Source organism: Engraulis encrasicolus, unplaced genomic scaffold (assembly GCF_034702125.1).
Source record: "Engraulis encrasicolus isolate BLACKSEA-1 unplaced genomic scaffold, IST_EnEncr_1.0 scaffold_263_np1212, whole genome shotgun sequence".
Taxonomy (NCBI): Eukaryota; Metazoa; Chordata; class Actinopteri; order Clupeiformes; family Engraulidae; genus Engraulis; species Engraulis encrasicolus.
Window position 1 is genome coordinate 1 of NW_026945548.1, and position 27,937 is coordinate 27,937.

Sequence of the window (27,937 nt, forward strand, 5' to 3'; positions counted from 1 at the left end):
GTCATGGATGATGTTGAAAAATCTTTTGTTGTTGTGGCCAATGTTGTTGTGTCTTCTGATGTTGTCATTGAGGATGTGGGAAAATCTGTTGATGTGGCCAATATAGTTGTGTCTTCTGATGTTGTCATTGATGATGATAGTGAAGTTGTATATTCTGAGGTTGTCAGTGATGATGTCGTCAAATTTGTTGTTGATTTGGCCAATTTAGTTGTGTCTTCTGAAGTTGTCATTGGTGATGTGGGAGAATCTGTTGATGTGGCCAATATAGTTGTGTCTTCTGATGTTGCCATTGATGATGTGGGAAAATCTGTTGATGTTGCAAAAACAGTTTTGTCTTCTAATGTTGTCATTGATGCCGTCGACGTGGCCAGTGAGGTTGTAGATGCTGATGTTGTCAGTGATGAATTTGGCAAATATGTTGTTGATGTGTCCAATTTAGTTGTGACTTCTGATGTTGTCATTGATGATGTGGGAAAATCTGTTGTTGTGGCCAATATATTTGTGTCTTCTGACGTCGGCCTTGTTGATGCTGTAATAGCCAGTGTGGTTGTGTCTTCTGATGTTGTTTTGATTGATGTTGGAAAATCTTTTGTTGATTCTAATTTTGTTGTGTCTTCTGATGTTGTCGGTAATGATGTCGGCAAATCTGCTATTAATGTGGTCAATATAGTTGTGTGTTCTGATGTTGCCATTGATGATGTTGGAAAATCTGTTGTTGATTTGGCCATTATTGTTGTGTCTTCTGAAGGTGTGGGAAAATCTGTTGATATGCCCAATGACATATAGGTTAAAGAGGAGCTTGACTCACTGTATCGACAACCGGCTCATTTTATTAGTCATTGTAGACGTCAATACCATTATTTTGAAGGAGCTCGCCCCAGCCATTCACTAGCCTCAAGCCTGTGCTCATGTGAAAGCTCATTCCATCTATAAAGGCACCAAATGGAACTTGAGTAAAAGACCCAAAATCAACCTAACTTTTCGTACAATCTATTGTAACCTATATCCTCCTGATATTCCCTTGACCCTTTAAAATTTGAAGTACTTACTTAATCTTAGTAAGCTGTTACCTCAGGAGGCGTCTATTCTCAATACTCCAATTACCCTATAATATAGGGCCTATATGAACTAGAGAGAGCCTTACACAGTCTCAATAAAAATAATCGCTGGGCTTCGATGGGATTCCACCTGAACTCTCCTTAAAATTCTGTAGTCAGCTAAGCCCTTTATTGTTGAACATGATCGATAAACCATGCCATTTCAATTGGATCTTTTTCAAGGGATGGTAACACGGCCATGATTACATTATTGCACAAAAAGGTAAAGATCCCAATGACTGCCAAACTACTGTTGATGATCTCTTCATATCACCGGCATTAAATTGTTTTCCAGAATACTTGTTCTAGGATTGGAGCCACTTACATGTATTTCATTGTTTAATTTCTGGAATGATTCTGTACTATTTTGTAAAGATATATTGACATTGTCTGCATGTAAAGTTAATTTGTGTAAATCTTTCCCTATTTGAATCCCTTTTATATTTGTATTTTGTCTTATAGCTACTGCTTATACCTCTATATTTATAGCAAACAAAAGTGGGGATAGTGGATCTCCTTGTCTGGTGCCTCTTTGTATTCTAATTGTTCTACATATTGTACCATTTGTCTATATCCTGGAAGTTGGACTACTGCACATTCCTTTTAGCCATGAACAAAATATTTGTTCTAAGCCAATTATATTAAATACCTGTAAACATACATTTCTAACTCACCAGGTCAAAAGCTTTCTCTGCATCTAATGCAATCAAAAATAATGATTTCATTTTCCCTATGGGCATAATTATGTAAAGAGTTCTTCTAGCATCATCCATTAACAATCTATTTGGTATAAATCTGCATTGATTGATGTTGACAATATTTAAGATATAATCTTTTAACCTACTTGTTACTGAGAGAATTTTATAATCAGTATTAAGTAGTGATATATGCCTGTATGAAGCACATTTTGTAATGTCTTTTCCTTGTATACGTGTTATGATGGATGAAGTTAAGGTTCTTCACATCTGCCCATATGTAATGCATTGTTATATGCTTGATATATTAAAGACACCAGTTCATTTTTAAAAGTTTTATAGAATTAATTACTGTAACCGTCATCCCCTGGAGATTTTCCAATTCTTAAGTGTTGAATTTGTTTATTTCCTCTATTCAAATTTATTTTATGCATTCCTTTTTATAACTTTGTTATTTCTTTTGTTTCTTTCAAACATTTCTTTATTGAACTTTCATTATTTACAGAACATCACAACCCACACCCACCCTAAACCCAAGGCACACGCACAAAAACAAAATACAAATAACAACAAAGAAAGCAAACATTAAAAACATAATCATCATCCCAATAACAAAACAAATTCCCATTCAAATTCCCACTGTATCCCAGCCCTCTACTTTAATATTATTACTTTTTAGAAAATCATAAAACACATGCCAAATTTTCCTAAACAAATCCGTTTCATCCATTGTGCCAACACACATGGTGCTTCTCTCTAAGTTTGGATCTTTATAGTTAGCCATGGCCAGTGGTTCAACAGCCAGTAAAAAGCAATGGCGATAAACGACAGCCCTGTCTTGTGCCCCGTAGCTAATGAAGGGGCTGGGAAGTCAGCCCGTTGGTTAAAACCATGGCCTGTGGATCAGCATAGTAATTTAATCCAACTAAGAAATGTCCCTTTAACCCCTTAAGACGCGGCTTTATAAATTTGTTGTTACCAGTATGGTAATGACCAAGTTGTGGTGCATTACTAAAGGGCCTGTGTTGTGTCATAGTATTGTAGTGCTATGGTAGTTACATTTCAATGACTATTACAGCATGCCACTGGAGGTACTGGAGGCGCATTAAGGGGCTACTACCATAGCTTTGCATAAGCTCAAATAGGTTTTGCCACGAAACCCTATCAAAGGCCTTCTCGGCATTAAGAGACAAAACGACGGTGTCATGAAAACCAGATTTTTCAAAGAGTATGTTAAGCACTCTTCGTATATTATGAAAACCTTGTCTTCCTTGAACAAAACTGTTCTGGTCAGAGTAAACCATCTGTGGTTAAGATGTTTCAAGCCTTCTAGCCAACACTTCACAGAGAATTTTAAGATCATTGTTAAGAAGTGGGATTGGCCTGTATTATGTACACAGGGAGGATGGTTTTCCTGGTTTAACAAGAGAGAGAGAGAGATATCTGCCATGTTAAGAGATGGGGGGAGGGAGCTGTTACCCAAAGATTCATTATACATGTATAATAGGGTGCATCAGATGCCCCCTATGAAAAGATATTGCCTTGGCCCTATAGTAAAAATGTTCTACACCCAGTAAAAACACACTGTGTAAAATATTTTGAAATTTGGATGAAGTCTACCGGGGCCACCACGATATCTTTTCATAGGGGGCAACTGATGCACCCTAATGTATAATAGGGGAGGTAGTAGTTTATCCTTAAATATTTTATATATTTCTATGGGAATTCCATCAGGCTCCTGACTTTTCCCTCCCTTCATGCAGGAAATGACCATTGATATATCCTCATTATTTACAAGAGATTTTACAGAATCATCATCCAAAGTTGCAAAACTTCATGCATCTAAGAATTCCTTTTGTGTATCAATAGTTGTAAATGAGCAGTCTGTGTAATATTATTTTTCGTAAAATGCTTTGAAAGTTCAGTTTATTTCTTGTGGGTCACTAGTTTCTAAAACCTCTTCAGTTGTAATTGTATTGATTGTTCTCTCAGTTTCGAAGATGCCAGGCCAACAGGCGACTTGCTTTTTCCCCTTGCTCATAGTAAGATTGTTTCAATTTCAATAGGCTTTTGGTTTATTGACAGTACATTATACTTAGCTCTATTTTCGTTAAATTATTTCAATAATACCTCAGAGAGGTTTTTAAAATAATCTGTTTGAATATTTATTTTTTCTAATTGTTTCATCTCTTTCTTCCAACTTTTATGTTTTAAGCTAGTGTAGCTTATCATTTGACCTCTCAAGAATGTTTTAAAGGCATCTCAGCATACAGTTGCAGATATTTCATTTCAGTATTTCAGAGTATTCAATGCAAAGTAACAGTCAATTTGTGCCCCAATACAAAGCAGAAAGTCTGGATCCTTCCGCCAGAACGATTAAAGGCACCATCTAGAGAGCCTGAGAAAGACGTTGGGGGCACTTCAATTAAATTAAATAGAGGCAGGGTCAGATAATATTATACTATCATACCAGCTGTCTGAAATTGGCAGACACTAAAAAAAATCTATTGTAGAAAAGGTCTGAAAAGTGCTTGAGTAGCAAGAAAATGTTAACTTATCAGGGTGGGGTTTTCTCCAAATATCAATCAAATTAAGTTATTTAATAAAGTACAATATCTCCTTTGTGGTATGCTTAAGGGAGGTATCAAGGTCTGTAGATTGGTCCTTTATAGGTTGAAGAACACAATTGAAATCTCCGCCTATAATATAAATACCAGGTAGTTCAGCCAACGTTACGAATAAGTATCTGAAAAAAGAACGGTTGTCATCATTGGGGCCATATAGGTTAAGTAGATAATTTTTTTTGCGATAGGATTTCACAATGAACAATAATGTATCTACAAATGTATCTTCAATCACCTTAATAAGTTGAAAAGGCACAGACTTATTAATCAGACTTATAAAAAAACGCGAGTGTGAACTAAATGAAGCAGAAAACATCTTATAAGTTTAAGTACATCATCAGGGGTTAAGTGGGTCTCTTGGGTAACTTGACAAGCTTATGTAAACCTCTTACATTCTAGGAGGTAAACTGTAGTTTAGAAGACACACACAAACAAAAACCCATGCCTATGAACCTGAAAATCCTGAACATGAAACTGTGCATTTCCCCAAATGGAATACACACACCCCACCCACAGAGAAGATTCTCAGTGGCTCAAAAAATGGAGCCAGGTTATGTAGGTTAACTGGTCCACTCATACCCAAAATATAGCAAGGAACAGCATGCCTCTCTTGAGCTCCACGGAGCTCCACCCAAAAGTGTAACCAAACTTAACAAGTATTAAAACATCGTTGGATAGTTAAGCTTATTTTGCCATGCTTTCACCGTTCATTTTGTTGTTATCTTAAATGGCAGCAGTTAGCAAAACAAGAAAAAAGGGGAGGAGGATTATTCCACGCTTGGTTCAGCTACTCCACTAGCGTCAACTTGCTCCTCCTCAACTCACCCAGTGTCCATCAGACGCCGAACGAACCCCTCTGCCTCCGCAGCGTTATCGAACTTGTGTCGTTTTTTTTCTGAAAGGTGATGAGCAGTACAGCAGGATGGATGATGCCGTACCGTAGTGTCGGTACAAGAGCGAAAGGGCAGCCAGTTTCTTCTTTACAGAGTCAAAGACTTGTCTCCTTTTGCGCAGGGCATCAGAGATTTCAGGGGAAAACATAATCTTCTTCCTGCCGTATGTTATCTCGACTACCTCTTTTGAAGCTCTCATGACCTGCTCCTTATCAGCATAATTCAAAGACTTCATAACAATCACCCTCGGACGCAGAGGGGGTCCCTTGTCGTCCTTCTGTGTCGGTACACTGCCTACTCGATGTGCCCTCTCAATAATTAGTGGTCTTGGGAACTCACCAAACACATGAGCATGGACCCGAGGAAACCACACACATCTCGTCCCTCTTCTCCTTCAGGGAGCCCGACCAGTCTGAGGTTAATGCGACGTGAGCGATTTTCCAAGTCATCCACTTTTCGCGTCAGTCCTTCTATTATCGCCTGCATTGTTTGCACTTGAGCCTGCAACGCCGTTACTTCGTCTGCATTATTGCCTACTCTTTCCTCGGCTTCTGTAGTGCATCCAGACAATTCCCTCAGTTTGCCTTGTATTCCCTGAACTGTGGCAAAAAAGGCATCAAACTTTGCCGCAAAATCCTGCCTCATCAACTCGATAGCAGTGATAATCTGACTAGCATTAGCCAAATTGCCACCTGCCTCCGCGTCCAATGCTAGCTTTGCTGGGCTAGACGAGACATTTGTCTTTGCTGTCGACTTCGGAGGTTTAGGATGTTTGCCCAGCGGCATATTAGTTGCTGAATTGTTTTAAACACAGGAATGGATGAATATTTGTGCTGAAAGCAATATTTTATTATTGTCTAACTCCTACATGTACACTCTGGTTCAGGAGAGCTCTGTCTTGCGACTGTTCAGCCCAACGCCATAATCGGAAACCAACTTTGTTATTTCTAAATTCCTCAAGTATGTTTGAACTCTCTCTATATTTTCACTTACCTTTTCAGTATACAAGTCTTTATAATACTTAGCAAATTCTTCAGCAATATTTTTTTCACAGTGATTATTTTTTCTTCTTTAGTTCTTAGTTTTGTAATATGTGCTATGTTCTTTGTTTTTTTCCATTCCATATTCCAAGATCAAGCCCTCTAAGTCTCGCAGCCTGTCACTTAGGAAAGGAGTCAGGAATGACTGCACCACCTTTCTTGTCGGAGGGGAAAAGATACCACTTCTTGCCGAGCAACCCATCAGAAGCCTGGGGAGGCAGTACACCGCAGAACTATCTGATAAACAGATGGGGAAGACCATCATGAAACAGCTATGTGACGGCCTGGCAAGGATCGACCAAAGCCAACTCCCTGGGAAGTACAAGGTTTGGTGCTACCAGTTTACACTCTACCAGAGGGTAATGTGGCCCCTGAAAATGAGCGAGATCCCCTCATCAACCGTGACTAAGATGGATGGGAAAGCCAACTCATTCATACGAAAGTGGTTGGGGTTGCCACGTTGCCTATCTGAAGCTGGCCTCTTCGGAAGAAATACACTGCAACTACCACTGAAGTCACTACAGTTGGGCTACATGCAAGAGAAAGCCAGGTTGGTCCTTGAGCTTCGGGAGTCCACAGACGAGTCAGTCAGGAAGGCTAACGCCAGGGTCCTGACTGGCCGCAAGTGGAATGCCCAGACCGAGGTCGACCAAGCTGTAAGCCGGCTGCAGCACAAGGAAATCATGGGTAGAGTGCAGGTAGGTAGAGTAGGCCTTGGATGGGGAGATGCACCAAGATTCTGGTCCAAGGCCCACCGCAAGGAAAGGAAGGAGATGGTGGTGGTGGAGGTGACGAGGATGGAGGAAGACCGCTACAAGATCAAGGCTGTGTCTCAGGGACGGCAGGGAAGCTGGACAACCTGGGAGGGAATCTCAAACAGGAACATCAGTTGGTCAGACGTGTGGAAGATCCCACAGGCAAGACTCAGCTTCCTTATACGCTCAACCTATGACACGCTCCCCTGTCCTCGGAACCTCCACCAGTGGTTTGGAAATGAGGAATGTTGCGCACTCTGCAATGCTCCCAATGCAAGCCTCCAGCATATCTTGTCAGGCTGCAAAATCTTGCTATCACAAGGCCGCTACAGATGGCGCCACGACCAAGTCTTGAGAAAGCTAGCCGAAGTACTGGAGGAGTGCAGAATACCATCGCCGACAGAGGACCTCACCACCTTTGTCGCGGAAGGAGGGATCAGAAGCATCAGGCAAAGAGAAACATCAAGGCCCTTCAGTCCCGGCCAGGATTGGAGCATGAAGGTCGACTTGGACAGGAAGCTTCTGTTTCCCACAGAGATTACCACCACATCTCTCCGCCCAGACATAGTGGCGTGGTCCACAAAGGCAAGAGCGGTGGCCCTCATTGAACTCACCGTGCCAAGTGAGGAAGGAATCGAGGCTGCCTTCGAGCGGAAAAAGGCCAAGTACTCTGAGCTGGCTGCTGAGTGCCGAGAGGCGGGTTGGAAGACTACCATCTACCCAGTGGAGGTTGGATGCAGAGGCTTTATGGGGTTTTCGACTCTACGCCTCCTAAAGGACGTGGGAGTCACCGGAAGGAAGCTTAAGAAGGCAACAAAGGAACTGGCAGAGGAGGCAGAGAAAGGGAGCTTTTGGCTCTGGCTGCGGAGGAAGGACAGAAACTGGGGGAAGAACACCTAACCCCCAGACAGCAGCTGCAGGGAACAGCAAGCCTATCTCCCAACCGGCTTGCGCATTCGGCACTTCACTCAACACTGTTGCCACCCCAGCAACCAATGCATGGAAGGGGGTTACAGCCAGCAGCCAACGAACACCAAACAGCTCAACTGCCTCACAAACAACTCATCAGTAAGCATTCAGCGCATTCGGCACCTTTCACTCAGCACTGTTGCCGCCCCAGCAACCAACGCACCAGAGCACAGCTGCCTTACTTTCTTTTTTTTTTTTTTTTTATGCTTATCAAATGTATGAAACATATTGTTGATGTGAGCTGTACGCCAGGGGCAGATGGGCAGTGAGCCTGGCCACTCACTGTTGGCCCACTAGCTGGAGTTGGCGGTGTTGTGGTTCAGGGCCGAAACACCGAAGAGAAGGCTGGACACCACCTGACGACATCTGCTTCTGGCGTAGGGCTACAGCTACCTGCGAAGGTGGTTGAGGAAGGCACCTCCTGTGCATGCATGATGAATGTGAATGTGTATTCCCTATGTTTGTCTAGTAATTTATACAATAAAGATATTTGTGTCACAATTCTTATTTTCTCTCGTTGACCCATGGGCACCGGAGGAGGTGCGACAGGCAGCAATGCCCAGCAGGTATTTACAGCTACCTGTACAATCCTAAAGGCTTTTGGTCCATTCGCTCTTGAGCGCATCCTCGCCTCAACCTCAGGTGCGTGTTTAATAATGGGGCATCAGCAAAATGAGCTTAATGACCTTTATTTAGATCGATTAGCCAAGAAAGCGGACAAAGTTTGTACTGACATTACCCACCCTCTCTCAGTTAAAGGAAAACGTCGGAAATTTTCAATTTTCCTATTTTTGATGACACATGTCCCCAAAAATCGATTTCTCATCTTTTTTACATTTTTAACCCGTAGCCTTGCACTCCCATATTTTTTTTTACAACTAGCCATGGGCGCAGCCATTTTCAGCAGAATATTACGTCAGAAAGAAAATTGTATTTGTGCAGCGGATCATTCTACTTAGTTCTAGAACAGTGGCGGAAGGCGATGATTTGGGTGAAGACGCAGCACTGTCACAACGCGCTAGCACCAAGGACAGCGGTCATTCATTTGTTCACAGCAAAACCCAAATGAGAGGGCAACGAAACAGTCCAACATAATTTATCCTCTGGTATGAATCCTAATATCAACTTTATAATAAATTGCAGCCCATTGCTGGTTTGTAGGCCTATGCTATGAATGTTGTGACTTCCACCCCCTAACTTCTGCACGCTGGTAGGCCTTGTTGTCACGGCAGTAAGCAGTCAAATATTTAGCGACACAAAGGGATGAATCGGACGGCAGTCCGAATAAAGCAGTCGTGACAATTCTGGAGTTATGTTTGTGAAACATAGCCCTACACTATGTCCAACAATTTGGCTTCACGCCGTCTGTCAAGTCTGCTGGCTAACCAGCAACATCTCAACACACTAGCCTACATTACACGATTTGCAGCAGTCTACCAACCTGCGTTTCCTTGTGCTTATCCTGTCGCTAAAAAGTATTTCGTAGGCTAATGAAAATATACGGTCTCTTTCTAACCAAAATACGGGCGATTTACAATGCCATTCCGAGATGGGATCATCACCATCCCTGTTTTATGACCCATGCTTTAAATTTGTTTTCTATCTTCCTGACAGCCATCTCATTCAGTTTTAAAACTATATGCAAAGTGCAACTATTTTTTACTCGTCTGTATGCTCTAACATAGGCACACTTTACGCTCATGTTGGAAATTATGACCAGCTGGTGCAACCCACTGCAGAAGTCTGGGTACTCGTACAGTCTGAAAATATGGACGTTGTGGCGCATCATTTACAGATGCTGCGTTGTCCAACGAAGCGAAAACTACCCCACTTCATTCTCACTGAAATGAAGTTGACAAGCAACATAACAATGTGCAGTCTTTTAGACGCACACGAAAAGCTCATGACAAGCACAAGGCAAACTTTGTTCTGTTACCAATTTATTTACCGCAACCTCTGGTCTCATGAGCGGATCCAAGACAGTTTCCAAAAGTACACAAATTCTAACAACTAAGCTTACACAAAAACGTGCCGTGTCGGCAAGCTTCAATGGAGGGGTTTTGGGAAGAAATTAACTCTTTCACGAGGGTTGTTATTAGGGGAAAGAACAAAGTTCAGTTACCATTATAAATATGCTCGACAGTGGTTTACGCCGATCCCATCCTCTAGTAACTACATAATTAGGCTAGTCTATGAATGATGGCATAGCCTAGGTTAGCCAACTCTGATGGTAAGATGATGCTTTGTCCTCATGACTAAATGCACGGACGGCATTGCATCAACGTGCCACGCTCAGATAATTCATGACACGACTTCCAGAGCCCAATTTCACAAATAATGAATATATGCTACTACTAGGTTAAAATACTTGTCTGTGACCAGTGACTTCATTTTGGCTGTAGGCAACTATAATTTGCCAGTCACTGACATTTCAGGAGCACGTTACAGTGCCATAGTAAGTTTGCAACACATCGCAACATGCAAGTTTGCAACATTTTCTTTCGAGGAAAAAAAATATCCTGCTCCCCACAAGCTTTGTCATTATTTGAGAGCATGCAAAACCATCACCGGAGTTTCGCTAACAAGCTAGCCAAAGCCCATCTATTGCACAAGATAGGTCAGATTATTACAGACTGACAATACATTTGATATTTTTTGAACGTAACGTAGGCAACCAGTTTGTTCACAAGAGTTTTCCCAGCGATTGCTATTTTGAAGGTCCACAGTCACAGTGATAAGTCTGATTCCTTCACAGTAAACGGTAAACAACCAAAGTTGCCTACCTTTATCTCATCCAAGGCGAACGTCCAAACTGTCCATAGCATATGAGGATCCTGTCTTGTTTAATACATATCCTCAGTCAGCTATCTCCGGGTCCGAGTCAGAACAATAAAGTTCGCTATTTGCTATAAAGTCGCTGCTTTCCATTTCTGTAAATAAACAAGCTGTCAAGTGAAGGGGTCTTCCGCACAAGCGGTCAAATCCATGGGGTCAAGTGGGGGTCACCAGAGAAATTACAAGATGAGAAGCATCATTCCCTGTAGCCAATAAGCTTTGCAGTTCCGGAAGGGTGCCCACCGGGGGGAGAACGCGGGCAAGTGAAAAGCGAATACAGCCCCATTGACACCCATTAATTTGGCTGCGAGCGCCATCTAGCTGCAATAGAATATGTGACCACCAGTGAGTGAACCTTCACTTCCGCATTTTCTTTCTTACGTCATGGCCCTGTTGCCTGAGTGAACATAGCGGCGCCCTGGGAGGGAGAGCCAGAGCGGTAACTTGAATTTCAAATTCGTGTGTGTTACTATTTCGGGCTGACACATGTACACAAGGTGAGAAATCGATTTTGGGGAACATGTACCAAGGAAAATATAGTAAATTTGAAACTTTCTGACGTTTCACTTTAAGTTCCAATTACTTCCTTCAGGACGCAGGTACAGATACCCTAACATTAGAACAAACAGAGCAAAGAACTCCTTCATCCCCATGGCAATTCAAAAATTGAACAAGATGTGGAAGATACATACTTGACATTATGGACATTCATATTTTTTCTAATGCACAATTGACCTCTTTTTACCTTTTTAGCAATCTCATTGTGTTAACGGATGCATTTGATTAGTGGTCTATATTTATATTGTGTTTGTACTGTAAGAGTGTGTTTTTATTGTGGCCTGTGCTTTTATGTAATTCTGCTGTAAGACCAATTGCCTTTTTAAGGACATTAAAGCGTTCAAGTGAAGTCAAGTCAAGTTTCCCTTGTGCGTTTTTGTACTCTGCAGTTCAGGAAAACAAGCATGTCATTTCATACAGTGTGAATATTCTGTTCAGATATGACTCTAGGCTTGTATAGTTTGAGGCTGTGAGTCGTGAGATGTAAATGTTTAAACCCTGTGATTACCTCGTACAGTGTGAGCAGGAGCTGAATACCCACAATTGAAAATATTGCGCATTGTATGCCCGGCATTAGAGTATGAAAAACACTAGTACTAAATGTCTGACTGATCCATCCGACCATTCATGAAGAGATATGATATAATGTAGAGAAAAGCAACTCAGCATCATATTGCCATTAACATCATCACATATTGAGGTTATTCTTGTTTTGCTTAATACGTATATCATTGTGAAAGCAGGACAGGACACTACTTACTTGTTGATGTACTGTCAGCTGAAGTAGGACTGACTTCTGTTTCAAGAGTTGAGGAGGCTGAGGATAATGGATATGTTATTGTAGAATCAGCAGTAGTTGAAAGGGTTTCCTTATGGGTTGTTGCACAGTAATAATATCTTTAAACCTATTTTATTCTTAGTTAGACTGTGCCCTCTCACCCTAGTCACGCAACACCTTTGGTCAGAAAAACATCTCGGTACGAGATTTGAAAGTCAATGATAATCAGGCTTTTTTTCTAGTCTTAAGGGTTGCTACGTATTTTTGATGACAATTTTGTAAGTGATGTTTATTTGAAGTGCATTCCCTAATGTAGATAGACTTACTCAGATTTGCTCAAACTTTTTGAACGTCACTGTTGAACTTACTTTGAGGGCTGGAGGTATATGTTGGGGTTGTAGGGCAGAAGAAGCTGCTGTCATCATCCACTCCAGTGGAGGAGAACTTAACAAAGCCTGGTCGGTCAACAGAAATGTGTGATTTGATCCAAGCCTGGTAACGGGACACCCTAGTGTAGACTCCAGGAAAACCTGGTCGATCACACCCATATCCAAAACTGACAACTCCAGACTGGATCCACACCCAATTCTGCTGGTTCACCATTGGACCACCCGAGTCTCCCTAGAAAACAGTTTACCAAAACAGTTACAACGCCAGAGTCACTCAACAAATCAACACCTTTTGAGGGCACCTATTTGTAGTATTTCTGACAACTATTCCATGCATTGTATTAGATGTAAGTGACTGTATCCCTCAGCATGTGTATTTGACCAGCCCAGACGAGTAGTGCCCTATGTGGTATAGCTCCAGATGGATGTTCGTGGAGCAAGGGGGAACCGGAAAAAAAACAGAGCTCTCACACATCATATCACTAAACCAAGTGTATCTTCCCAAATGTCATAGGTACACGACAACTATGGCAATATTCATAAACTACACACTCCAAGCTTTCATATGGTATATAACAAACTATGATAACCAACTGCAAAATGGCTGTAGAGGCCTTGGAAGTTTACCACTACATATAACTACAAACCTCAACTCCATAGAATTTGGGACACAAGGTAAATTGTGAATAATAACAAAATACTGCCATTTTCAAAACGTCTGATTCTTACATTAGATGGAGAATGGCACAAAGAAAACATATCAGCCATCAAAACTGACCAAAATTATTGTTTTGGGGATATTCATGAATATGTAAAAACAACACGTCTCAAAAGAGTTGGGACGGGGACAGTAAAAGGCAGCAAATGCAAAGGAAGACTAAAAACAAAACAAAAGACAACACTTAACAGTTAAATACTGATGAGATTATTTTACATAAAAAGCAGTGTTAATTCCTATCTTGGACATGATTTCACCAGCTTAAATGGAGGGTGTATTCGTTGTCATGTTTTGCAATGTTTTCCTTTCTGTAGGGCTTACAGTGTGACAGGTCTTGACCAAAAGCCCGCTATTTTATCATCTGCTGGTCCTTATGATGGAGTTAAACTATTAAAACATAGTAGAGAATGCAATTTGTCCTTACTATGTGGCAGTAATTGAAGATCTCCCTTCAAAATACAATGCATGAGTGGCTTTTCATGCTGTTTAAAACCCATTTATATCATTCAGCACTGTATTTAACTCTACAGATAAGTGAGAACAACTTAACCAATCCACTACTGCACCTCCATGCCATCATGGAGGCTGACTTTTGAAGTTAGCATTAATACAAGTTGGGATGGCCCATTTTCACTGTAGCACAGGATGTGCAAGACTATTATTTTCAAAAATAATTGCCTTCTGCTGACTTCTGTAAGCAAAGGACAGTTTCCCATGTCTTCTGGGTCTAGTTCAAGTGAGCTCGTGTGCATAGGAGAATGTTAAACCCCTCTATAACTTGCACACATGAAGCATTCTTAATATGGTCAATTTTCATTAGCTGTCATTCTTGGAGTGCTAGAGTGAGACTACAGCGGATATATATGTCATGATGTCATGAACCTATACAATGATTTCAATGACAAAAATGTGTCTTATATACACTCAATCATGGTCAATCAAAGAAAATTCAAAAATGTATGTAATAACTATGGTAATTATTCCCTCTGCATCTTTAATTCTGAGTGACTCAGTCTCTCTGTGATGGTTTTATACATGGACACTCATATTGTCCATCAGTACAATTAATTTTGAAATGTTCTTCTTTGTTGTTTTATCTTATTTGGATGTTTATCACATCTCACTGATCCCCGTCCCAACTTATTTCAGACATGTTGCAGTTATCAAATTAGAAATGAGTTTATATGTCCCTCAAAACAATATTTTTTTCTTGGTTTTAACACTTGATATGTTGTCTTTTCACTATTCTCCAGGTAATGAATGGTTTGAATGTTTTGAAAATGATAGCATTTTGATTTTGAGTTATTTTTTGAACTTCACTGGAGTTGGGGTTTGTAAAACATATAGAGCATACTGGGGTCATGTAAAATATGATGTACAAAAGTATAGTAGGAATGAGTTATATTACTGTTACCACTCAAATTCTTATTGAGGACATCTTGGAGGTTCAACAAAGTCATGTGGAATTTTGGAAAAGTTGTCTAGATCCAGACATCATAACAGAATGCAATCGCAGAGGAACTGTATCACTGATGCTGGTTGCTAAGGAAGATGCTTTGCCTAGCAACTCTTGCTATGCTAAAAGTTACACCAAATACAGTATAATATATGTATACTGCAAACTTCAAGCTTTCATATGGTATAGCATAAGCTATGATAACCAACTGCATCATGGCTCTAGAGGACTTGGCAGTATACAGATGGTGTAACTTCAATCTGCTCATTACCGTGCCGGGCCGCGGCAGCGTACCGTGATCATTACACCCTGTGGCCATTCGGAATGCAGGGGGCAGTATAGCACTGCTTTTGCAGAGCAGCGTCTGCCTGTGCTTGTAGGCTACGTCTGTCTGTGCTCCCATTGTCCATCCCCCAGTTTTAGTAGTAGTAGAAATACAGTCAGCAAATTGCATGTTTTATTTAGCATTGGGCATTTGATAGGGCATTTGATAATAACACAAGTGTGAGCCCTAAACAAGACCACCATGTGAATTTAAACTCGACTTTTTTCTGTCTTGCATTCACCGTCTCCCAATCCGTCCCTAACTTATTTCGGCACTATTCAAGCCAGGAACGGGTATCCTCGGGATACAGAGTTTGCATACCTACTACAATTTGAACCGGTAAAGACAATTAAAACCGAGTCAATCAGACAGGAACACCATTGTAATTAAGTGTGTCCCGTGACGCCAGCATGAGAGAGATCAAATTTTAAATTTGGCGACGACATTCTGTCTTCAAAACTGGCATCGGCCGCTTCCAATTTAGGACCATAGGCCTATTCAACCGTTTCCACAACCTCACTGATCACAGTTGCTTCATCTCTAATGCCAGGGCTAAGAATAACGAAAATAGCAAAACAGAGTAGGCTAATAAACCGTAATGGAGAGACTGAGGAGACATGAAATCAAGCGGCGGAGTTCGGACCATTTTGAGTGGACCGATGTCGCTTGCTTTGTGTAGCCCTATCAAGCAAGCCTGTCTGTCTCATTTGTGCGATGAGCACACAAACACAAATTGAACCACTCGTATAGTGTGAGTCAAACAGACATGAACAACATTGTAGCCTAATGAAGTAGTGCCCCGTCATGTCAGCATGAGAGAGGTGATTTTACATTTGTCGACGACATTCCGTCTTTAAAACTGGCGCATGCCGCTTCCCCTATTGCAGGCTATTAACCTGATATACACTGTCGTTACCACAAAAAACAAGGTAGCACAACTTAATACCATTACTAGCCTATATATCTGGTAGCCTAAATAGTAGGTTGAAGACGGGGGTATTATTGGTGCACTGTTTTTCTTTTGCGAAGCAGAGTAATCTGCTTCAGTGTAGCTCATTGTACGTTGATCCCTCCCTCAGTTTTAGGCTACAAGTGGAAAGAGTCAGCCGTAACATTGGGTATTTGATAATAACACAAGCGTGATCCCTAAACAAGACCGCCAGTCGATGGTGTTTTGTTTTCATTATTCTGTCCTGCATTCACCGTCTCAATTCCGCTCCTAACTTATAGGCTAAGTGATTATTTAATTAGGCCTATTATTAATAATTATAATAGTAATAATTATAATAATTAGGCCTATTTAGTTAATTATTTCTGCACTACCTATTCAAGTCAGGAACGGATATCCTCAGGATAGCCTACGGACTAATAGGTTGAAGACGTTTTTTTTGTATTGGTGCTTGTGAACATTTCATCCTTTCAATGCGCTGTTGTGCGCAATCGACGGGATTCCGGTTAACTGGGGATGTGATGCACACATGATAAGACATCTGTTACACCAGGTGTGGCTAATCATCTGTGATTAGGACTGCAAATTCCGTTGCTTCGGTGGAGATGCGAACCAACAGTATGACTGGGGAACTATGACTCCTTCGGAGGCTGGATAACCTGTCGCGCCACGACATGTCACAAAAGGCTGTGCAGTCCCTGCTGTAACCCACCCCCTCCCCCACAGACAAACATTCATGTTCTGAAAAGTTCAACACGTTCTGAAAATTTTAGCCGCTTTGCATTAAGTTTTCGAGCAGACACTTGTCCACGGTGACGCAACATCGAAAGAGAAACGCAGAGACTGTTCACAAATAACTGAATAAAGATTTCATTAAAAAAACACAGCATTTCTATGAAAATGTGCTGGGTGACCACACTGCCTATGTCTATCCAGATGCACGTATAGCAACAATGAGAAAGAGAGGGAGAGACGGGGAGAGAGAGCGATTAGCGCGTATCTGTGTGTGTGTGTGTGTGTGTGTGTGTGTCTGTGTCGGGGAACATTTGAAGTGAAAAAACCACCCTCCCCCACTTCAGCATCAGATGTTGGTGGTCTACAAGTCAAGACTATCTTGTAGCCCAGTCATGAAGTTCATAAAGCCATCGGTAGCCTATTAGGCCAAGATATCCAAAATCCCTCCGCAAATTTCTGCATTGCCTGAGTTCATAGGCTAAAACAACTTTATTTAGGCCTGACTTATTTAGCTTACTTTATTAGCCTTATTTAGGCCTATTATCGTATTTAGGCTTTAACGTGGGCCTATTTTACAAAATAGCGAAAGAAGGAAAAGACACGACAGACAAGTTGAGGCTTACTGATCGTAGCCTATTACAGCAAACCGAACATGCGCTTTATGAACAGACTAGCCTGAGGGCAAACATCTTCTTGGCACTATTGAGATAACCAGGCCATGCCAGGAATTCAACTACCTGGGCACACACTAAAATACTGACAGACTACAATTGCTTGGATCTTCAGTGGGTTTCGTGGGTCCGGGGGGATGGGTGGTGATGGCACGCTTGATGTATTTTTCCCCACCCCATGCATGCACGCGGATACACAGGGTCGGGACATTCACCCAATGAATGACTGAGTGCGGCTAAATATGCCTGTTGCATATCGTAGCCTAATTATTCACACATCACGTCAAGTCACAAATTAGTAGTCTCTTGCAGTTGACCTATGCCAAATTAACGTCTTCCCTGTAAGGCTGCACTAATTCAAACAGGTAGAGGAGTCGGCTGTTATATTTTGATCCTGCTTTAAGTCAATGGGCGAGAGGGACGGATGAAACGGGTGTTTCATTCGTCCCGACAGTGTCTACTGACACTTAAATCCCCTTTGCCTGTAAACCTGACAACTTTGACTTTTCATACTTTCGGATATGTTCAAGTTTTCGAGTAAATCGCAGTGTTTCATTCGTCCCGTGTTTCATTAGTCCCTGCTCTCCCCTACTGCCTAAACTGCAACAGTTTAAATGCGTCCTCTCCAAACAGTGTGTGTGTGTGTGTGTGTGTGTGTGTGTGTGTGTGTGGGCGAGAGAGGGAGAGAGAGAGAGCGAGGGAGAGAGGCGCTTAATTCCCCGCAGAAAGAGCAAGGCGATGTCTCCAAATATTAGACAAATGCATCTTATTTTAGTTAAGTAGACATCAGGGATGTATTTTGCTTAATAGCAACGCCGACCTGATTGGTTCATATTGCTCTGAATGGTCACAGAAGGCTAGGCTATATTTTAATGGGTTTGCGCGCGCGAGGTCATCTAACTGTGGTCACAGTCGCCAGGTGCTATTATGAGAGGAAAACTATAGCACGTTGGCAAACATTAAAGTCAGTTTAAGCCATGCATATGATGAACCAGTTTTCTTGTTTGAAAAAACACACTTCCCGGTGCGCAGGGTGCATGCATTTCTGACTGACCCAGATGAAATCGCATGAGGAACTCCATGATTATGAGATGACATTGCATATATTTCCCAGCATATATTTCCCCCCTCTCTCTCTCTCCAAACCCAGTTGTACTTGGACTCACTTTTAACACCGCTGGCCTACCCAGGTGAATCGCAGCACACATTGTTTGCAGTGAGCCGTGCTGTGTGCGAGTGCTGTGTAACTTCACCCCTAATGTACTAGCGAGTGCAGTGTTGTAAATCACGTGGAATAAGTGCAGCGATTACCTGCGTAGCCTACTTAATTATGGAAGTGAGTGTCATTTGGACTGCCTATGGAATCAAGCCTACTGTCACCAAGCTCTTCCTGTCTCCCCAGCCTCGCAATGGATGGACACCTGGCCACCGCTCCTCCGCCTCCTTCGGAACTGATGACTGTGGGGGGGATCTCCAAGGAAATGGACATGGGACTGGGTTTGGAATTTCGGACTTGTATAGGCCTACATTTGGGGTGCCCCGGGACTCTTTTAGATTTCTGTTAGTTAATAAATATTATTTTAAAACTCAATATTTGTGTCTTGGCGTATTTGTGGTATACAGTAGCCTATACTCTCCAGGGTATTTGGTAACAAGGAGAGGTGTCGCTGGAAAAATGCGCACTTTCTCACCTGCGACACATAACCCGACAGTTGGTTACACTTAATTTGAGCACGAAAACAGCAATATCAGTCGCTTGCTAATTTTTGCCAATGTGACAACATTAAATTCATTAGGGAAGTGTAGGTTAGGTTATCGCCCCAGCTGTTGGCGATGTGAGATAAATAGCCAACGCTTACACGCTCAAACGAAGCGCTGTTAGGTTACTGCGGTGAGGTGTATTGCACTCTCAGTAATTTTTACCAAACGAAAAAAGTATCCACATTCAGAAAACAAGTCTGAAGTTGCAATATTAGACGTTTCAAATCTTGCGATGCGAGAATCGGTATGGCTTCTGGCTACACTCAGTTTACATTTTGTCAGAGCTTGCACATTAATGGCAATTCATCCGATCATCATTAAAAAAAAAAAGAAAATTCATTACGTTATTTAGGCTATTCTTTTTATGACTCTTCCTACTTCCTGGAGGTGTTCTCACACAATTTATAGGCATGTTGTTATCCGCTGAATCGGTGCGTGCGGGTGAATATGAGCATAATTAATATGCCGTCAACATCGTCTAAAATATTCCATAATGGTAATAAATGTTGCCTACCCATTTGCGCTTGAATGTGTATTGTGTGTATGCAAGAGAAAGTGTGTGTGAGAGAGAGAGAGAGAGAGAGAGAGAGAGAGAGAGAGAGAGAGAGAGAGAGAGAGAGAGAGAGAGACTATCACGTGGTAAAGCGTACAGCAAGCGCTCCCAAGTGCCACCCGGCGGTTGTTTGGGTACACTGCAGCTAGGCCCGGTACGTACCGAGGTGGAGGACGTGGCATTACCTCGGTAAAGGGTGTGCATTGTAGGGGGACCGACTGTACTACTACATAGGACTAGAATGCATTTAGCATTCTGAGGTCATGTACAATATGATGTGAAAAAGTATAGTGGGAGTGAGTTATATTACTGTTTCCACTCAAATTCTTATTCAGGACATTAAAAAAGTCATATGGCGTTTTGTTTGGAGGGGGGGGGGTGCATGGTAGGCTACCGCTCCTCCCCGACTATTAGCATTTTATTTGAAATTATTGATCATGAATTCGGTCTATTTGAGGACATGGTCTGTTTAAATGATATGAGTAGTGTATAAGCTACAAAGCGGATTCCAAAAAAGTTGGGACACTTGGTATTTTGTGAATAAAATAAAAATGCTGGCATTTTCAAAACATTCAATATGTTAATAAGGTAGAGCATTGCGTACAGACAAGATATCAGTTGTTAAAGTCAGCAGAATTGTTGTTTTGAGGTAATTATGTGATCATTTGAAATTTCACCCTTGCAACAAATCCCAAAAAAGTTGGGACGGGGCCAATAAAATGCTTTTTATGTTTGATAAGACTACAAATAACACAAGGGAAGATACTTAACAGTTAGACACTTTAGTCAAGTGCTATGTTTATGGTCATTTTTTCAACAGCTGTCATTGTTGGAGTGTCAGAGTTTGCTTATTGACGATGAGTATGTCATGATATCATAACCCGTGCAATGATTTCACAGAACTCCATATTACGGAAATAGGCCTTATATGCCTGCAATTTTGATAATTCAATCTTTCTGTGTAATAGATCAGTAATTAGTGCCTCAAAATCTTCGCTAATGAGTGCCACAGCCTTTCTGTGATAGTATTTTATTTGTGCATTCATGTTGGCAGTCAATATAGTTCCTTTTAAAATATTCTTCCTTGTGTTATTTTTAGAATTATCTAACTATACCAACATGTTTTGGCCACGTCCCAACTTTTTTGAGATTTGTTGCATGGGTCGAATTGTAAATGAACACATATTTCCCCCCAAACAATACTTTTGCCTCCATTTAACAGTTGCTATGCCGACCTTGTGACATTGTGCATCTTACACATGGAATGAATGTTTTGAAAATGGCAGCATTTTGCTTTTTTCTTCACAAAATACCAAGTGTCCCAACTTTTTTGGAATCCGCTTGTATAAGGGTTTGGAAAAGGCATGTATTGTGGAACAAAGTTTTAGTTGGAGTGAAGAAGTTGTTCTCTTGACAGTACCTGGCATGAATCTTTGCCCTCAGCTGCATACCCAGCACAGATCATATTTGAAGTGATTGAGCCGGATCCATACAGACAGTCACACTGTCTGTTTCCTATGACAGGAACATCAACTTCCTGTAGAGCTCTGGGATATGGAAGAGACACTAGAAGAGGCATAAAGAAAACACAGTCAGAAAACAGAAGAGTTCATTTGATTTATAGAAAATGATGGCCTTTTATATCCCCTGCTAGTGAGTAAAATGCTATACAGTACCTCCTTCTCCAATGTCTCCCCAACCAGTGACCCAACCGTCAGTACCATTATGGAAGACACTGTTGCGGCGTGGTAGACACACAGGTATGATGTAGTCGCTCAGTGTAACAAGGCTTATCATCTGAAGCAATGCAATGTCATTATTGTTTGTTATGTCATCATATTTTGGATGAAGTATAATCTGGACCACAGTCCTGGTGATCTCATTTGCACCAGTTACATCCAGATCCTTAATGCCCAGGTGCACAGTTATTTGGCTTGGATCAGAACTTGAAGGAGAAAAGAATAAAACAATAGATAAGTAGTCAAGAAATTATCCTCCCAAAGGTTTCATTACGTTTCAGTTTACACATGACGCATACTCTTCACATACATGCACTACACTTTATTTTACACATAACTGACTTTTTTTACATATGTAAATAAATACAAGCTTGAATTGGATGCTGCTGTGGACTCCGTTTGATGTTTGGCTGCCATGAGCCAGGCAGTCTTAACAGTAGACATTTTTCACTCATATCTGTTCAATAAAGCACTGTTTTGTGAGGGTGGAACAGATGAGTCCTTTAACTCATTGGCTGCCAGTCATTTTCATAAAAGAGTAACCCACAGTGCCAGAGATTGTTCAGCCTTTTAAGCGTTTTTTGGAGGCTCACAGAAAATTGAGTTCTGTGTCTATGTCAACACCATACCTATCATAACACAGATTAGATTCTCATCTGTCACTAGAAAAAAAACAGTGTCTCTCTACCCCTTTCCGTTCTTTCATAATCATCTGTTGAAAATAAGTGGAATTCGCCAAAATGCTGCTTTCTAGCCAAAAAGCTGAGAAAACGCCATTTGAAGTAGAACTATAATTGCAAACGTTTTTGCCCATAATGGCATCGTCCTAACAACACTAAACCTATCATATGCAATTACAGAGTCTTCTGTCATCTGTAGCCTGAACAAAAGATTGTTTGTATGATCTTTTCAACCTAATAATGTACGAAAATATAACGGGGTGGGCTCGAAAACAAGAGTGTTTTGGTTTATTGCTGGCGCGCACAATGGATCATGACAGCAGGTGCACGTAACTCCGTAAACTCACAGAACAACATGATCTCCAAAAATTCCGTTCTCCTGGACACGGATGTTAAGGACACGAAATCCGTGTTCAGGAGCACGGATTTTGCCAAAACTCCGTGCTCCTCGACACAGAAATTTTCCGTAATGGACACACGGAAGTGCTCTCTCTNTACTCCCATAGCTCTATGTTTCCACAGTCTTTGACCTCAGTCAAAAAAAAAAAATCTATAAAAAAACATTTCTTACTGATAGGTTAGGGTTAGGGATTGTTTTGGTCTGGGCACAGCTAGTATTCTTTCATTCATTATATGGATTTGTAGCCTATCAACCAACTGGAAAAGGTATTTCGGTAACACTTTATTTTAGGGATACATCTATTAGCACTAATACATACAATATTAATGCCTGTGTAAGTAACTTGTAAGGCATGTACTAAGCAAAATAAGACAGTTGATAAGCATGTATTCACAAATGTCTTGTTCATGCCCAATTAGGGATTTATTACCAATATAACCTTAGTAAGGACCAGTAAGCCTATATTTCTACTTATTAGTAAGTAGTAAGTGGCAGAATACAATGTGTATAAGCTCCTGGTACACTGTGTGAACAAACCCTGAACAGTGTGAAAACAGATGCGGAATAAGGGTCCCTATTCTAAAGTGATGAATTGGTCAGCCCAGATGGCTCAGGGCCTCCACACTATCAAAGTCCCCCTCATTATCTAGGGCCCCCACACCTACCTAGGCCTCCCGCCCCGATCTACAAAGTGAAAGGGTATATTAAATAATTAATACTTGTCCAATTGACTCTTCTAGTTTTCACTTATTCATATCTATGTACTGAAAGTAACAGGAGCGTTTATATAGCAAGGACTGAACGTACACTTGTCAATGGCGGTGGGTTGGTGAGATGTAATTTTTTTTCATGTACCACTGACTTTTACAGCTTTTCTCGATTGGCTTGGCTAATTTCTCGAAACTGACATTCTCAAAACAACACGGACAAATCCCCAAACCAACTTGCAATTTCCCAAAACAGAATGGCATTTTTCATTGCTTTCATCAGATATCAAATGCTTTGTACATGTCTCAAATGTTTAGTACATCTCTGCAGATGGATATGTACAAATACCCTTCAGTTGACACATTCAGCATACATTCAGCACATTTTCCAAATAAATTGGCCTTGCTTATCTAAACGAATTAGACAATTCTCAGTCTAATGGTTGCCCTCTCCAAAACACGTCAGCATTATTTCATTGTGTAAGTCATCATATGCAAAGTGGTCTACGCAATTCCCAAAATCCCTAAAATAAAGTGTTACCGGTATTTCTCAAAAATATGTCTTTAATGACAGGTTGAGGTTAGGGAATGTTTTGGTCAGGGCACAACGTAAATTGCTATAGCATTATTTTACTTAGGATTAGCATTTGGTTTGTATTTTCTAATGATAGAGTTGACACAGTGTTGTGGGAATACAGAAAGCACTTCCGTGTGCCCATCACGGAAAACAATTCCTTGTCTAGGAGCACGGAATTTTGGCAAAATCCGTGCTTCTGGACACAGATTTTGTGTCCTTACCATCCATGTCCAGGAACACGGAATTTTTGGAGATCAGGCTGCACAGAAATACTGTCTCATCGTCCTCCCTCTGTTTATTTGTGATCTCTTCTCATTGGGGAACGAATCACTGCTGGTTTGTTTCTTCCAGTACCGTGTGTGTGTGTGGGTGTGAAGGGGAGGCAGGCAGTCCAGCTTACTGCTGCTTCTTTGGCAGAGCAGACGATTTGCAAATTGATGATTACTGTAATCATGTTTCTGCTATAGTGATCTTGTCATATATTGTTCAATGCATTTTCTTTTGATAAAGTACTGATCACATATCCACATTTCACAAGCCGATTGGAGGAGTGGTGAAGGCTAGCTGGTCTGAGGCTAAACAATGCTTTCTTGTGTGAGCTGAATGCATCTGACCACACAAGGCTACTCTGTTCCAAGAATCTGCAACCCCCCTGTCTTTTTTTTGATGATACAGTAAGCTGATCATACTGTACAGATCCATAAAAAGTAACTGTAGAATGAGTTAAAATAGTTGACTTACCCGGGCTCCTTTATGTAGGCTTAGTTGTAAGGGTAACACTTTAGAATAATGGATGCAAAAAAGCATTATAAAGACTTAAAACATAATTACTGTAACTTTTGATGAACAAAACATTAACACATGTTTGTAAATGACTAGGAAATGTTAACAAATGTTTGTAAATGACTAGGAAATGTTATGTTAATATTTTATATTTATCAAACATTTACAAGTTGCTTGTAAATGAATAAAATACTCTGTTATAAGGTGTGTAAAATCTTGCATATATCATTTGTAAATATTTTATAAAGCATTAATAAAACTTAGTTAATAATAAAAACATTTGTTAATGTTTTATTCATAATTAGTTAATTATTTACTGAGTCTTTACTAAGGAAAATTATTATAAAGTGTTACCGTTGTAAGTTGTTAGCGATTTCGTGCTAGCTAACTAGCGTAGCGAACTAGCATCCCCAACTGAGGTGACTACTATCACCACCAGTCCCCATAATAGTGCATTTTCCTGTTAGATGATGTTTTGTCATCCTGATATTGTGTAGGCTGATCACATATCCAAAATGAAACGGTTGCCACACAGATCATCTCTGGTTGAACATGGTATATTTTGGGCAAGCTAGCTACAATTTCTACTAGCTAGATAGCAAAAGGGGGGAGTTGTATTTGTTCATGAGAGGATTTTTTTTTTGTGAGGCTCTGACACTAAAGTCAGTAGCCTACCTGTGTTAAAATCAGAGGGCAAGAAAGTATACTACTGTCACAGGTGCTTTTACTTTACTTTGCTATGCTACTTTTGAGATTATAATAGTAAAAGGGGATGTTTTTGTCTTGACATTTCCTCTTGCTCTGAGCTAATGCCCTGCCCTGACTGTTCCTAAGGACACTTCTGCCACCTACAGAAACAGTTAGAACATGCGTAGAGGCGTGAAATTTATACACAACATAGGTCAGACCGTCCTCAAGGCGTGGCTGTAAAAAAAACACAATTATCGGCGGACGCCGCTAAAGGCAGGGGGCGTCACTATTCGAAATGACGTCATTCACCGCCCAAGGCAGCCAATGAGTTAAAGTACAGTATTTAATTATATAGTTTACTTCCAGAATGTATGCCGCCCATAAAGAAATGCTATATTTTTCATGAATACTTCACAAAAGCATACATTTTTAAGTATTCATTGAAATACAGAAAGTTCCACTCTTAAAAGGTGAATATTCTCTGTGTCTTCTATTTTGACTTTCCAGTATTTACATCTTTAGCTCAAAAATGTAAAGTACTTTGGTCCGAGCAGTATTACTTTATTACCTCGGTCATATTTATGAAAATATCAAATTTGGGGATGGACATCATAGTTCAAATGAACAGCATAGTTACAATGCTTATTCTAGCCACAATCCTACATACTCTACCTTTAAGCTTTCTGGCAGTGGTGGTCAAGGAAATCCAAGTTAGTAACCAACCTGTTGAAGCAGTGTGCAGCTGTTAGGATCCACTGTCTATTGATGAGGGACCCCCCGCAAAAATGTTGACCATTTTTCTGTAGGCTAGCTTGCCAAGGCCAGTTTCCTTCAGCACTGTCCTGTCCTCCAACTATCCTGCTTGAAAGTGTAGGTCTACCACATACTGAGAAAAGAAAATAGTATTAAGGAATGTCCAAACGGTAAACAGCATAAGGTGTTGTACAAAAGACATTGGCTCATTCCCTTAAGGAGTGTTACTCACATTCAGAAGAAGGTGTAGGTGGGGGGGTGCCTAAAGAAGCAGAATTATGGTAACTTGACTTGTTTCACAACAGAAACAGTCCAGCAAAAATGAGCAAACAATATTTTCTGACAGTAAGAAATGCATTTGTACTGTATATATGTGTAGACAGTAAATGGTGTCACATTAGGCAATACACATAATGTTTCTTATTCAGTCAAGAGGACATATGATACTCAACATGTCATTGCAGGTACTGCAATGCTACTTACGCTCAACAACAATGTTACTGGTATCCACTCCAAGGGCCGCAAAGTCTGAACTGTTGGATGAAGCAGCTTGTACCAGGGTGTTTGTGATATTGCTGACATCAGGAACAGACTCCTCACTGTTGAATATAAGCTCTGCCTCTACCACCACTGAACCCTCGCTGAAATGTAAGGAACACATTTTAACAGTAAGATGTGTTATGTTAATTGTTTCAATTTCCCTTCCATCTTCACTTCAAGTTGATGAACAGGAATGTTCAAAAATAGGCTATATGGATGCTAGCCTGGCTAGTGTGGTTGTAACTGTCTTCCTTGTAATTGTAAATTGAGCATGCTTCTGGTTTCGGTCCCATTCTACGAGTGAGATAAAAAAAACCTTCATATACGTACAATAGAGAAAAAAGATTTTCTTGAGCAAAAAAGTGGCCCTGCACAACCTTAGTACTTTCACTTGACAAGCATACTTTAAATAGCTTAGATGTTATTTTAGGCACCAGCAAGATATAAGCCAATTTTAAAATGCATTTACGAACCCTCACTTCTCTACATTTAAAACACATGCATTCCAGCTATGGACCTCCTAAAATTCGTCAACAATGTTTTTATGTTTTGTTTTTTAAACTTTATCTTTGCTACAATACCTATTGTACCTAATGTACAAATGGGCATCAGCTTATAAACTTCTACTTAGCTTGACTTGGGGACCCTTCTCTCCACACTAATATCCCTTTTCATGACATGCAACCGAAAGTCTAAATGACAGTATGAAGAGAAAAGAAATGATTCATTCATTCATTCATTCATTCATTCATTCATTCATTCATTCATTCATTCATTCATTCATTCATTTAAAGAAGTTTGTCCTGCAGTCTCAGGTAAAAAATTGCCTTCTGAAATAAGAGGGTGTCATGGATATTATAATTTTGAGAATATTATTGGTTGTCTTGAACTTCATTAACTCCAGTATGGGTTTGGGAAGCCTATCTGGTGATTGTTAGGATGTTTGTGACAAATGATGCCCATGATCTAAAATTGTTTGAGCATCCTTTAAAAGGAAAGTAAACTTTTTGCCATTCAATATGTGTAATCTGTAGCCTCGTACTGCAGATGGGCCCGTCAACAAGATGGAGGATTCCATAATTCAAGGGACGGGTGGCAACTCTCGTGAGTGAATGCTTGATTCAACTGCCAAATACCGGACAATTCCAAAATTGAAGGGATGGGTAGCAATCCTAGTGATGGTCAGTTTGTCCTGACCAATCAGCATCACTTGTGCTCTTTATCCACACAAAATCCACACAGCCTTCTGAAAAATGGTGAATGCTTT

General features: G+C 40.7%; 1 protein-coding gene across 1 annotated transcript; it reads right to left on the reverse strand.

Moving 5' to 3' along the window:
• Window positions 1-12,580: 12,580 nt before the first annotated feature.
• LOC134442906 (serine protease 33-like) lies at window positions 12,581-26,791 on the reverse strand. The gene is made up of 6 exons (XM_063192872.1): window positions 26,614-26,791; window positions 26,363-26,392; window positions 26,101-26,263; window positions 21,478-21,746; window positions 21,222-21,367; window positions 12,581-12,865 (listed from the first exon to the last, which is right to left on the reverse strand). The coding sequence occupies exons 1-6, from the start codon at window positions 26,789-26,791 to the stop codon at window positions 12,581-12,583; spliced, it is 1,071 nt and encodes a 356-aa protein (XP_063048942.1).
• Between the last annotated feature and the right edge of the window lie 1,146 nt (window positions 26,792-27,937).